Raw genomic sequence first — 12,952 nt, forward strand, 5'->3', positions numbered from 1 at the left:
ATATTATCTCTGGTGGGCGGCGTAACTTTGGGCCATTCGGGATTGAGCCATTCGGGAATGCGGGGGACGTGGCAGGCGCCAAGCACATGCAGGGACCCTTTTCCCCCAGTCTTGTGCTGCCCTGCCCATCCATCACTACAAGTCTATAACCTCCTGCTCCAGTCCTCATTCCCCCAGCCTCTTCCACCCTGCAATCCCATTTAGGTGGCGTTCAAGGTTGCAAATCGCCAAGCCTAGGATTCCATGGCGCCGCCAAAGCCTACGCACGCAAAGCGGCTCCCGCCTTGCTGCCTCCTCTCCAGTGCCCACAACATGCCTGGCCCTCCACAATGGGAATGCGACACTGTTACTCACCAATCAGCCCATTGCCCATCGCCCACCATGCGACCATGTGAAGCTCATCAATGTGCATACCCCGTCCGTGTGATACCGGCACCCGTGCGCAGTTTGCCTACATCCGCAATCGTCCCCTCCGGCCTCCTGCCCACCCGCTGGCCCCGTCACTCCCTCCGCCACCGCTCTCAATCTCGTGCCCACACACGGGGCGTGCCACGAGCGTGCCACGAGTGCGTGTCAAACCCCATACGACACGGCCCCCATCATCATGCCACAGCCAAATTGGAGAGCTCCACGTACCCACTGGCGGCCAGCCGGCCCGACAGCGATACGCCCAGCACCCACCGCGCCAGCCGCACACACAGCCACAGCCCAAACATGACACTGGCTGCCGTCGCAAACATGAGCTGCCAGCCCAGCCGCCCGCCCACCCAGCCGCCCACGAGCGAGCCGAGTCCGTAACCCGCGCCAAAGTAGAGCCCCTGAAATGCGCCCTGCAGGGGCGGACGGGGGCGGGAGAAAGGGAAGCCCGGTGGCGGGAGCGACGTCGCCAAAATGTGTGAGAAAGGCCGTGCTGTCGGTCAACCAGGTATGTGTATGTCGCACACATCGTGGCCTCGCGGCACCGGGTGGGCTCTGCCCGGACTGCAGAGTTAAGAGTCCCGTCACAGACCCGAGCAAAGCGGCGTTGCGTTGCGTGGCCCACCCACCTGCATGGTCGCCGCCAGCCCCGGCGGCGCCAGCGTCTTGCAGTTGACGGTGCCCGCGCCCCAGCCGCACGCGAAGGTGACGCCGTGCAGTACCTCCACGGGCAGCACCCACAGCACACTGCCCGCGTACGGCAGCAGCGCGTACAGGGCCAGCCGCAGAGCATACACGAGCTGTCGGAAGGGCGGACCCAGGGGACAGGCAAAGAGGGAATTCAGAGAAGCTTCACAGATTAATCACATTACGACCTGTGTGTGGACCGCACTGCCCCCCCCCCCCCACCACCACCACCCCGCCTTCCGCGTCGCACGTGCGGCCGCTGCGGCCATGCGCCTCCAGCACCTTCATGACACCCCCGGCCGCGAGCCCTCCCCCTCCCCGCCCACCATGGTCAGGTCCAACACGGCCGTGACGCCCCAGCGGTCCAGCAGCCGGTCTTGCAGCTGGAAGGCGGGCACCTCGGCGGCGCATGTGATCTGGGGGTGTGGCGGTGGTTGCGGTGGTTGCGGTGGTTGTGATGGCTGTGGTGCTGGAGCGGGGTTGCCCGGCAACCCCGACACGAGTGTGCGAAATCAACAAATGCACCGCTAGCTTCAACAGTGTGGCCACGCCAGCCGGAATGTCTTGCTTTGTGCCAGATGCGGGCATTCGCTCACCGTGAGTGTGAGGCCCATCAGGGTCTCAGAGGCGCCCATTTGTCGCAGGTACAGGAACCTGCGGCGGCGTTGCCCCGGGCGGAACACCGGTTGTCAGCATGCCGCCTAGTCGGAGATTATACTTGCGTGTTGTTGGTCAGCACCCACCATCCGCCGCTCATCATCCCAGGCCCAGGGTTTCCGACAGTGCCCCGTGCACTCACAGGAAGGAGTCTATCGTGCCGAAGCCGTAGCCCATGGTCATGGCCGTCACGAAGAACACAGCCACCTCCGGCCGCCGCACCAGCACCCACAGCCGCCGCCAGTGCCCGGCGCTGTCGGCCGCGGCCGCGCCGTTCTTACTAGTCAGCCCCCGCTCCCCGCCATCGCCTGCACTGGCGCCCGGCCCCGGGCCCTCCCCGTCGCCAGAAAGCTGGGTAGCACTCCGGTGCGTGATTGCCACGTCTATCAAGGGGTCTGCCTTCAGCGGAATTAGCGACTCCTCCTGCTTCCCTGCCGCTGTGCCCCCGGCGGGCTCTCTACTCCCGCGCACTGTGCCACGCTCGTCGCTGCTACTGGCGCCGCCGGAGCTGCTGTGCGCGGTCTTCCGCGCCGCCGGCTGCTGCTGGCTGTGCTTCAGCCTGGCTCCAAAGTAGATGCATGGCAGTGACATGATTGTGTTTGTGTAGAAGGCCCACTGGATGCCCAGGCGGGTGATGATCCAGCCGGCGGGCGTGGAGAAGGCGCCCCAGCCCACCGCGCCCCACAGCCGGAACTTGCCGTAGTCAGACTCCTGCGGAATGTACACATTGGCACGCGCCTCGAGTAATGCCGCGCCCTTTACCTGACACGCAGAGCAAGTTACACACGCCGCAAGCGCCACCATGACGCACAGCTAGAAGCGCACCTTGTCGCACACGTTCATGACGGCTGCGTCCGCCATGACGCCCACCGGCGCCGACAGCACCTCCGCCAGCAGCGTCACCGCCAGCAGCCCGCCGAAGTCGCGCGGCAGCAGCAGCAGCAGCCGGACCGCCGTGGAGCCCACGAAGGTGACCAGCAGCACGGCCTGGTGGGCGTGCAGCCGGTCCGCCAGCGCAGCCCAGGCGAACGCGGCGGGCGCGCTCACCCAGGGCCGCAGCGCGCCGATGAGCCCCACCTGCTCCTTGCTGCGCCAGGTGAGGGCGAGTTGGCAAATCAGTTACAGGTCAATACAAACCGATACATTGGTAAACGCGCAAGAGCTTGTGCAGGTCAAAGGAGCAAAGGAGGGACTGCTTGGAAAGGAGCCAGTGGGGTGCCCTGCGCTACACAGTGCCCAGACCTAGTTACGGCACTCACTCACCCCAGTCCCCGGTCCATGGCATAAAAGACATTGAGGAAGGGGCCCACCGACACAATGCTGGCGAAATAGAAGACATACCAGGCCTGGAGGCGTCCACAACGTAAGTGGGGTTTGGGGTAAAGGCCGAGGTGTGGGCTTTAGTGCAGCTTGCCGCGTGTTAGCATGGGCTTCATGGGGCCTGACACTGAAGCAGTCTGTTCATCAGATGACGCCGGCAGCCGTGGGAGGTAGAGTCTTTATCACCTTCGCGTTCAGTTGGGGGTCCTGCACAATGCGGTGCAGCATGTCGCAGGCGCGGGGGTGCAGAGTCCGACTCCACCCGACCGCCGACGCGGCGCAGCGCTGGTCTGGTAGAGCGCCACGCCACGCCGCTGACACGCCACCTGTGCCCTACAGTCTCTCTAGATTGAAACGTATGTGTGAGATTACAGATTCTATCGCGGCGTCAGCCGTGCCCAGCAAGGCGAAGAGCAGATGCAGGATGGCAAACTTCCAAACGCTGTTCAAGGTCACAGAGTAGTATGGGAATTGCTATTTTATACTCTGACAGTAGTTGTGGCGATGCTCATGTAAGTTAAGCAGGCCTTTGGGCGACACGGGCACACGGCGCGGTCCCCAGTGAGCGTGTCGCTGGCCAAATGTGCGTACAGTGCACAGACGCTTACAAATGTTTGGTTAAGAAAATAATTTTAGTGCATCGCACCGGCCGATAGCGGATCGGCAGGAATTGCGGGCCCATGGTTCCCGCCCCAGAAGGGAACGCTCCTGTCCAGGTTCCCGGAGGCCCAGCCTTATGGCAAGTCTTTGCCCGCCTGTCGCGGCGTCCATTACATCGGCGCCTCCAGTTTGTGTTCCGGATAGATTGGCACCTATGTAGAAGCTGAGCCTCAGCTTTGCAGCCCGCAGGTGTCCCTGTGCGAACATGCCTAGCAGAGAAGTGAGCGCTTGCCGTCCCGCCGTTCCCAACATTTACAATTCGCCGAACTCCGGCTTCCACCGTCACACCCTACTCCACGTCCGGGCGCCATCACTGCAAAACCTTGCTACTGCCGTGCGGTGCCAGTGGCGGTGTCGTGTGCTTTAGCAGACTGATGAGCCCCCGTGCCGTCAGGATGCTCAGCCACATCCCCAGCACCGTGACCGACGCCACCGCAAACATGCCCTGCCATCCAGCGTGTGCGCCCACCCAGCCACCCACGAGGGCGCCTAACCCAAAGCCCGCAGACGTCAGGCTCTGGAACGTGCCCTGCGCGCAAACACGCGCAAACGGGAGAACGACATGAATTACCCAAACCGCATAATGGTAGTCACGCCGGTGATAGAGCCTACTGCTATGTAAGGTTGCGGAGGCGTAATCAGTATGCCTCCACATGCGAGGCAAGGGCAGCATGGCTCCGTGACCCACCCACCTGCATGGTTGCCGCCAGCCCCGGCGGCGCCAGCGTCTTGCAGTTGACAGTGCCCGCGCCCCAGCCGCACGCGAAGGTGACGCCGTGCAGCACCTCCACGGGCAGCACCCACAGCACACTGCCCGCGTACGGCAGCAGCGCGTACAGGGCCAGCCGCAAAACGTAAGCCGCCTGCATAACGTAGGCATATGAATGTGATTGACCCAATTGCAAATGGAGATTTATTTAAAACAGCCAGGCAATAGTACCAACAGCCACATTCCAGTTCTCACTAGTGGCGCCTACCGGCACACGTGTGCCGTACTGCCGTCTTCGGTGCAGGACCCGCCCACCCACCCACCTGCACCATGTCAAGCACGGCCGTGACCCCCCAGCGGTCCAGCAGCCGGTCTTGCAGCTGGAAAGCGGGCACCTCGGCGGCGCACGTGATCTGGGGGTGCCCATGAGCGAGTCATGGGACCACGGGCTCACTGCATATCAGGCAGGGGCAACAGGCCGGTACGTGCAATGACACCGCCGCAACCACTACCGACACCCATTCGGCACACGACACCGAATCCCACCTGCCACCACTCATACACCGGCTCACCGTCACGGCCACGCCCACCAGTGCCTCCGACGCGCCCAACTGCTTCAGGTACATATACCTGCAGCGCCCACGGCCGGTAAATCTTATTGACAAGTGGGTGCCAGGGTCCGAGAGGCGCGGGAGCACAAACCATCAAGCAAGAATCAACGCTGCACCCAGCGTGCACGGTGGCTTCATGCAGTGCGCGGCTGAGGCAGTTCGACGGCCCAGGCAGGCGCACTCACAGGAAGCAGTCAATGGTGCCCCAGCCGTAGCCGTTGGCCGCGGCCGTCATGAAGAAGACCGCCACCTCGGGCTGCTTGACCAGGGTCCAGAGCCGCCGCCAGTACCCCACAGGTAGCACTGGCGCCGGCGCAGCCACTGCCACGGCTGCGGTAGCCGGCGCCTGTCCTCCGTGCTTGCCGCCGCGCCCGAGCCCCTCCGGCTGGCGATCTAGCTTGCCGCCGCTGCCGCCGTGGCCTATGGCACCATCTGCCGCCACCTCCTGTACCGCTTGCAACAGCGGCGCCTGCTCCCCTATCACCTCTTCCTCGTCGAGTGCCACCACACCGCGTCCTTTCGTGGCCGCGCCACGCTTTCCTGCGGCGCCGCTCTTAGCTTCATGGGCCAGGTTGCCCGCCGCCGCCGCTGCGGGTCGCATGCTGTGCAGCTTCGCCCCGAAGTAGATGCAAGGCAGTGACATAATTGTGTTTGTGTAGAAGGCCCACTGGATGCCCAGGCGGGTGATGATCCAGCCGGCGGGCGTGGAGAAGGCGCCCCAGCCCACCGCGCCCCACAGCCGGAACTTGCCGTAGTCAGACTCCTGCGGAGGCGAGCATGAATACAAGTCCACAAGTATGCCGGCTGGCCCAATTACCGTCATGGCTGCTCAATTCCTTTCGAGAAACAAGCACGCGGCCTCGGTGTTACGCTTAACAGCCCCTTGCCCTCACGCACTTAAGTACACATGCACGCACATGCGCTCGTGCGTCACCTTGGCGCACAGCTGGATGGCTGCCGCGTCCGCCAGCACGTTCACCGGCGCGCGCAGGCACTCGGCCAGCAGCGTCGCCGCCAGCAGCCCCCAGTAGCTGCGCGGCAGCAGGATGAGCAGCCGCGCGGCCACGGAGCCCACGAAGGTGGCCAGCAGCACGGCCTGGTGCGCATTGCGGCGGTCCGCCACAGCCGCCCAGGCGAACGCGGAGGGCGCGCTCACCCAGCGCCGCAGCGCGCCGATGACGCCCACCTGTATGTGTGTGTGTGTATGTATGTGTATGCATGTGTATGCATGTGCGCGCGCGCGTGTGTGTGTTTATGTTTGAGTGTGCGTGCAGGGTGCGTGTGACTAGGCTTCCCCCCAGAGTTGGCTTCCCAAGTGTGGAGCCCCCGTATCCAAATTCGAAAGCAACCGAGGACAGTCAGGGACGACGGTCATAGACTCATGGTGGCGGTCGTGGCTGCATGTGGACATGCCAGCGGGTCTGGGCAGCCGCTGGCCTTGTTTGCTGAGGTCTGAACAGTCGCAGATGCACTTCGGGCTGGGACATGCGATGAGCCTATGGCCTATCAGGACTGCCACCCCGTTCTGCTCCGCTCCCGCTAACCTGCGAATGCGTGAGGCCCAGTTGTTGAAAGTACAGATTCAGGAAGGGGCCCACCGCCACGGACGCCGCGAAGGATAACAGGTACCACGCCTTGGCGTTGACGGCGGGGTCCGCGAGCCTGGCACGGAACCGCTCCATCCACCCAAGGCTGGCCTCCACTCTACCCTCCGCCGGTGGCGCCGTCTCGCTAAGCCGTCTCGCTAAGCGGGCACTGGCGTCGCGTTACATCTCTGCCATCACATTAGAACATATTGTTAGCCAAGCAACCCTGTTGCTGGATGCGACGCGCGCAAGCTGACGGTGTGAGAGCTGTGTTTCGGGCGCTGATGTCCAGGACTTTTCCCTAGCGTGCTCAACTATGTTTCAAAGGTTGCACCTAGGGACATCATGAGGGAACACCCTAGTTTGTCAGCCTTGCATGGATTCGTGGAACTTGGGCTGCTCTCTCGAGCGTGTACCGCTGCAGACTTGTCTGATTACCTTGCACAGCTTCAAAATCACAACCGAAAACATAGCTAGCAGCTGTCAGCTGTCTCAAGCTGACAAAAGAAGCCTTAAGGCAACCTCGCACCTGCCTAATCCTTGTATACAATAATGCCATAGGTTGAAAGAATTTTATCAGCGCCTTTTTTGCCACAGCAACAAGAATACTGTAGACAGCGAAGCTCAGAACGCAGCTGCCTCGCGCTGCCGCGAGCGCTCCTCACAATGTTGGCACAACCATGTGAGCTACTAGTGGTGGCTTAGTTCTTTCATAGACGGCACTGCTTGCGCCGTCGCAGCCTCGGCAGACTCCACCAGCCATGCCCGGCGGTGCCCTCCTCGGCGCACTCCTGCTCCTTGGTGCGCTTTGCCAAGTTAGTTTATCAGGTAAGGTTGAGCAGCCCCTGTGCCGATTCTGTGCCTGCTAGCACGGCGCTTGCACCGCGGCACCGCTTGACCTCCACTTGCGACTACGACTACGAGCTGGCACGCAGCTGTGCTACCGGGACCCCACACCGCTGCGATCGTTGTCCACCTGCCCGCCCCCTGTCCCACATCGCCAGTGCATCGCATTACCTTCCACCATGCGCCACATACCCAGTCGTGTGCCCATCTGCTCCCCAATTGCCGCACCCAACAGCACCACGGCGGCTGACGATTCACAAGTCGAGCGATTGGCCGCCGACCGATGAGGGTGCGTGCGGTGTGTGTACCGTGCCAGGTTAGACTGCATGGCGGAGTAGGATGGGGTCTGGGTCGTGTGCGCGCCGTAGGTGAGGCACCTGCGCACGGCCAATATGTTTGCAATACCGTAGCACCAACCCAATTGCTGCCTGCGCCGCTCGCACTTGCGCCGGCTGGCCGTGCGCTAGGCCACCGATGCTGTCATAGTGTCATAGCCCCCCGCCCGAAGGCACAAGGCACAGGCTTCTCTTGCAAGGACGCTCCATTTCACAGCAGCGCCAGCCAAGTGCCCTCCGCTTAGCCCTACTTCCTTTGTGAAACGCAGTGCAATTGAATGAAAGCGTTACCAGTTTCTAGTCACAACGCAACCGTGTGCTCCCGACCGGCCTGACTGCCCCGTGACTGGCCGGCCGCTCATGTAAACTGTAAGGCCGACTACAACGACTAAATGTGTAGCCAGCGCAGTTCGCCGGTGACGTATCCGCGAGATTGGGCTCTCATGTCCACGCCAAAGACCATGCTCGCCGCCCCCCGAGCGCAGGTGCAACAGCGCCACGGGCACCGCACCCGCCGCCTCCCCCACCACCACCTCCACCGCCGCCCCCTCCGCCACCGCCGCGTGCCGTTCCGCTACCACCGCCACTGGTGGTGCGCGCACCGGCACGGGAGGGCGACCTGCGCCTTGTAAACGGCAGCTCGCCTCTGGAAGGGCGCCTGGAGGTACGTCGCCTAGAGCGTCTCCTTTCCGGCCTCGATCGGCCGCGTCCTGTGAGCCATGGCAGCGGCAGGATTTGGCCATTCACCTAAGGCGGGTTTCAGTATTGTTGGTATTCTGGCGGCCGCGCATGCTGACGCTGGGTTGCCGCGCATGTTTGCAATCCAGGTGTACTACAGGGGACAGTGGGGCACCATCTGCGATGACTTCTTCACTACCGCCAGTAAGACACGTTTATGCACGTTTATGGTAAACACCACATTGTCCTCCGCGCCGCCTGCTTGTTTGGCCTCCTGCGCCACGCTCGTTCGCGCGCTCCTGAACCCACACGCCTCGCCGCCCGCATCTGCCGCATGCGCCGCAGTCGCCAGCTTGGCCTGCCGGCAGCTGGGCTTTGCGCACGGCGCGCCGGTACGCTGGGCGGCGTTTGGGCAGGGCACCGGGCCCATATGGATGGACAACGTGCAGTGCCTGGGCGGAGAGCAGCGCATCTGGGACTGCGACGCCGAGCGGCCCAACCGGGAGTGCACGCACTCAGGTAGGCAGCGCGCAATTTGGGCCGGGGAAGGGGCGGGGGGGGGGGTCCACCGCCAAGCTCTACATACCGTGCCGTGTCCGAGGTCGGAATCGTGGGGCCACGGTCGCGGGGACTACCGTTCCCTGCCTGCTTGCCTACCTGTTTGCGGCCGGCGTGCCACTGGATAACGGCATTGTACGCAACTCACCTCCCTTCACACGCTCGCTTCTCTCCCCTCCGCTTTGAAGAGGATGTGAGCATCGTCTGTGAAGGTACGACGGGTTTCGCATGCTGTCCGCCGCTCGGCTATCACCACAGTGCCAAGCGGGCCGGACCCAGCCATGTCCTTAAGCGCTTCATTGACTCAGCACCTCTGAACGGCCTCCCGCCTTGTCACTGCCCGCCACCGCAGCGGCTGCGCCCCCGCCGCCCCGGCCGCCCACGTCCCCGCCTTCAGCGCCCGCGGCACCAGGTGGGGAACACCATCAATTCGAATTATTTATAAGAAGTGGATGGGATGGGACTTCATTCCGATTGGTGATTGCGCAGCTCTGCGCAGCCTAGCAAGATCATGGGAAACGCAGACCATCCTGAAAGAATGCCGCGTGCATTGTGGCGATGCTCCAGCGCGCTGTTCCCGCCCCGTGACGACGTGCCTTTTGTCACGCGCGCCTTACCCTTCGGCCCCGCTCCCCCCCTTGGCCGGCCCCCGCAGATGGCACCATCCGCCTGTTGCACGGCAACAGCAGCTCGATAGGCCTGGTGGAGTTGTCGCTGTTCGGGCACTGGGGCACGCTGTGCTCAGCCACCTGGACGCCGCAGACGGCAGTGGTGGTGTGCCGGCAGCTGGGGCTCACAGGAGGTGAGGCTAACCTGTTCGAGTCCTTTACAGCCTGCGAGTTCGCAACAGCACCCACTCTTCTACTCCTGCCCGCACCGCTCGCACTTGTGCCGGTTGGCCGTGGCCTTGCTTGCCGCTCTGTCTGCCCGCTACAACCCCTACTTCCCATGCCTGGGTTTCACCGCCCGCTGCTCCTGCCCCGCCGTCGCAGGCACGCTGCTGTTCGACGCCAAGTACGGCACCCGCACGCCGCCAACCGGCCCGGTGTGGCTGCAGGGGCTGGCCTGCGACGGCTCCGAGGCCAGCCTCATGGCCTGCACCTATGACGCCGTGCTGGACCCCGGCTGCAGCGACCCCTACTGGGCGGCGGCAGTCATGTGCGGAGGTGGGTGCGACGAGGGCTGGCGGCCTTGCAAGTGGGCGGGCAGAGGGCACGTGGGCTGGCGGCACCAAGTGGGCTGGCTGGGGTTTAGCTGCAGCGACCAGGTGCGGACGCGGCAACCCGGTTGGGTCTTGCCTGCTTCACAAGCAGCATGGGCGAGGTCTCCAACGTGTGCACTGCACCCGCCCTGGCCGCAGTCGACGACGGCGCTGTGCGGCTGGCCAACGGCACTGGCAGCGCGGGCCGGCTGGAGGTGATGCACAACGGAGCCTGGGTAAGGGCGTGCGTCTGAGAGCAAGCGGGCGGGCGGTTGTCCGGGGTCCTGTCCGGATGGACGACGTACAGCCTGGGGCCTACTGCGTCACACATTACGGCGCGCAACCTAACCCTGTCCCCGCGTTGCGCTGTCCTGGCGCAGGGCACGGTGTGTCATGACCGCTTTGGTGATCGGGAGGCGGGCGTCGCGTGCCGCCAGCTGGGGTTCTCCAGCGGCCGTGTGATCCCCGGCGACCGCTATGGCGCTGGCCGGAACGTGGTGTGGATGGGTGAGTGCTGCTCCTGCAGGCTTTACCTAGGTGCATGCAGGCAGTGAAGCTGCCGCAAGCCCCCAAGCAATTCACAACAGCTTACAAAGCACGTGCTGTCCCATTGATCGCAAGTTAAGCCACTCCTTTCCGTCATGTCCCTTCGCTTCTCTCTTTGTCGCGGCGTTTCTCCTTGTTCTGACATGTTTGTGAGCATATGCAACACTACCTGTGTGTCCTATGCCCTGTGCCCTGTTGTAGACGAGGTGGCGTGCGGCGGGGACGAGGCACGGCTCGTGGACTGCCGCTTTGACGGCTGGGGCTGGACCGACTGTTCCCATTTCGGTGAGTCCCTAAGTTGTAGAATCTTGCGCGCTGAATCCATGTGTTGAGGTTCTTCATGCGACCTTTCTGCACGGGCCGTGCACGCCAGTACGGTATTCCTTGCACCAGCGCCCATTCGCCGTCCCTTACGTACATGCATCCACTTGCTGCCGTGTGCGCTGTCGCCTGCAGATGATGTGGCAGTCAGCTGTTACAGTAAGTCTGGGGTTACGGCGAGTGCGACCCTGGCCGTCATGCTGTGTATTACCACCATGGACCTACCATCCACCTTGCTAATGCCGCCGCTGCGCCTCTCCACCCCAACTGCAGTGACGTCGCCGAGCCCCCCGCCACTGCCTCCCAGCCCCGGACCGCCGCCGCTGCCCGCGCCCGCGCCGGGGCTGTACCCGCCACTGCCGCCACCCTACGGTACAGGGGTCTACACGCCGTCACCCCCGCCGTCCCCGGCATATGCGCCCCCGTACTACGGCATCCCACCGTACGGAGGGCCGGGCAACCCAGTGGGCAGCTACTCGCCGCCGCCGTACAGCAGCCCAGCTTACGGGCCGCCAGCTTACGGGCCACCCGCTTACGGGCCGCCAGCTTACGGGCCGCCCGCCGCTTACGGGCCGCCCGCCGCTTACGGGCCGCCAGCTTACGGGCCGCGCGGCTACCCGCCACCTGCGTACGCAGCAACGCCTGGCTATGCACCGCCTATGTACACATCTCCGCCGGCGCACGCATCGCCACCCACGTACGGTGCGCCCACGTATCCGCAAGGCGGCGCGCCAGGGTACCGGTGACACGCCTCGTGGCAGGCTGGCGGGCGCTGATGTGCGCATGTGTGCAGGAAGCAGCAGCAGAAGTATTGCGGTGGCTCATGCAGCCTGCGGCTGCCTGAAAGGCTGGAGCAGGGAGGGCAACATGACTTAGACACGCGTGGGTAAATAGGTATAGCAAGCGCGCACTGCATTGGGTGTTGACCTAGCCACTGGCCTAGGCCTATTAGTTCATTTGTTTGGGGAATGTCGGCACATTACCGAATCATGCGTGCAGTGCCCCAGCCTGCAGTTGCAGGCTTCAGGCCTATGGGCGCTTTTTTGGTACACGACAATGCAATGCGGAAGCCATAACATACATTCATTACTGAATTAAGTGCGCCAGCCACGGCATGCGCAATCCTGGCCGGGCTGCGCGTCACCTCCGCAGCGGCAACCCGTCCAGACTTATAAAGATTGAGACGCACAGCTTTTGATGACATTGCTATGTCTACCCGCGCATGCACAACGTTGCAGGGTCTGACTTGATGACCACGTGTGGCTAAGCCTTCGCTGACGTATGGCAGTTGCTGCTGTTCCAGGCTGTGTCCAGGTGCAAGTGGTGCAGTCCCAGCGTGCGGCAGTGGTCGTGAAAGGGCCTCATGAGCTGATTCTAGGCATAGACATGAGATGGTCCTAGGCGTGGGTGTGCAATGATGAGGTCAGCGCCATAAAGAGGCGTAGGGTGCGGTGAGCAGTGGTGAGCGTACTGGGGGTCCCCGACTGGCGCGTGTCTGAGCGCACACGCTTCGCTGGCTCCCGACCGCACCGCACCTGACCTCTTCCTCGACCCAGTTACCCTGCCCTAACTTTGCGTGCGCATCCCATACCGAATGTCACATTACCACCTGTGAAGTAATCAGCGGCACATCACTTCGCATTCTACCAAGGTGGGCGCCAAGATCTTATTTCCACGCCGCCCCCAAGTTCCCAATGCCCATTGCTGAAATCGCGTCATCTCCAAGCGTGGATACGTGTCCATATGCATGGTTTGGATGGTTCGCTCGAATTGGGTGAGGGCGCTTTCCGGTACACGGAAGCTGCGGCTGGCCTCACTTT

The 12,952-nt window shown here is 63.2% G+C and overlaps 3 protein-coding genes across 3 annotated transcripts; 1 reads left to right on the forward strand and 2 right to left on the reverse strand.

The window, feature by feature from the left end:
• Positions 1-36: 36 nt before the first annotated feature.
• Positions 37-3,792, reverse strand: CHLRE_03g179350v5 (uncharacterized protein). The gene is made up of 8 exons (XM_043061016.1): positions 3,268-3,792; positions 3,025-3,107; positions 2,587-2,848; positions 1,904-2,472; positions 1,701-1,758; positions 1,431-1,520; positions 1,047-1,217; positions 37-830 (listed from the first exon to the last, which is right to left on the reverse strand). The coding sequence occupies exons 1-8, from the start codon at positions 3,307-3,309 to the stop codon at positions 603-605; spliced, it is 1,503 nt and encodes a 500-aa protein (XP_042926145.1). The 5' UTR covers positions 3,310-3,792; the 3' UTR covers positions 37-602.
• A 47-nt stretch (positions 3,793-3,839) lies between these two features.
• Positions 3,840-6,992, reverse strand: CHLRE_03g179400v5 (uncharacterized protein). The gene is made up of 7 exons (XM_043061017.1): positions 6,606-6,992; positions 5,996-6,247; positions 5,247-5,824; positions 5,023-5,080; positions 4,774-4,863; positions 4,434-4,604; positions 3,840-4,270 (listed from the first exon to the last, which is right to left on the reverse strand). Exons 1-7 carry the CDS (start codon positions 6,741-6,743, stop codon positions 4,052-4,054), a joined length of 1,506 nt encoding a protein of 501 aa, XP_042926146.1. The 5' UTR covers positions 6,744-6,992; the 3' UTR covers positions 3,840-4,051.
• A 110-nt stretch (positions 6,993-7,102) lies between these two features.
• CHLRE_03g179450v5 (uncharacterized protein) lies at positions 7,103-12,904 on the forward strand. Its single transcript, XM_043061018.1, has 14 exons — positions 7,103-7,475; positions 7,729-7,782; positions 8,314-8,492; positions 8,656-8,710; positions 8,852-9,025; positions 9,253-9,276; positions 9,417-9,476; positions 9,720-9,866; positions 10,057-10,230; positions 10,425-10,501; positions 10,646-10,772; positions 11,013-11,096; positions 11,268-11,291; positions 11,406-12,904. The coding sequence occupies exons 1-14, from the start codon at positions 7,409-7,411 to the stop codon at positions 11,876-11,878; spliced, it is 1,719 nt and encodes a 572-aa protein (XP_042926147.1). The 5' UTR covers positions 7,103-7,408; the 3' UTR covers positions 11,879-12,904.
• Positions 12,905-12,952: the final 48 nt, after the last annotated feature.

This window comes from Chlamydomonas reinhardtii, chromosome 3 (genome assembly GCF_000002595.2).
Source record: "Chlamydomonas reinhardtii strain CC-503 cw92 mt+ chromosome 3, whole genome shotgun sequence".
NCBI classification, from domain to species: Eukaryota; Viridiplantae; Chlorophyta; class Chlorophyceae; order Chlamydomonadales; family Chlamydomonadaceae; genus Chlamydomonas; species Chlamydomonas reinhardtii.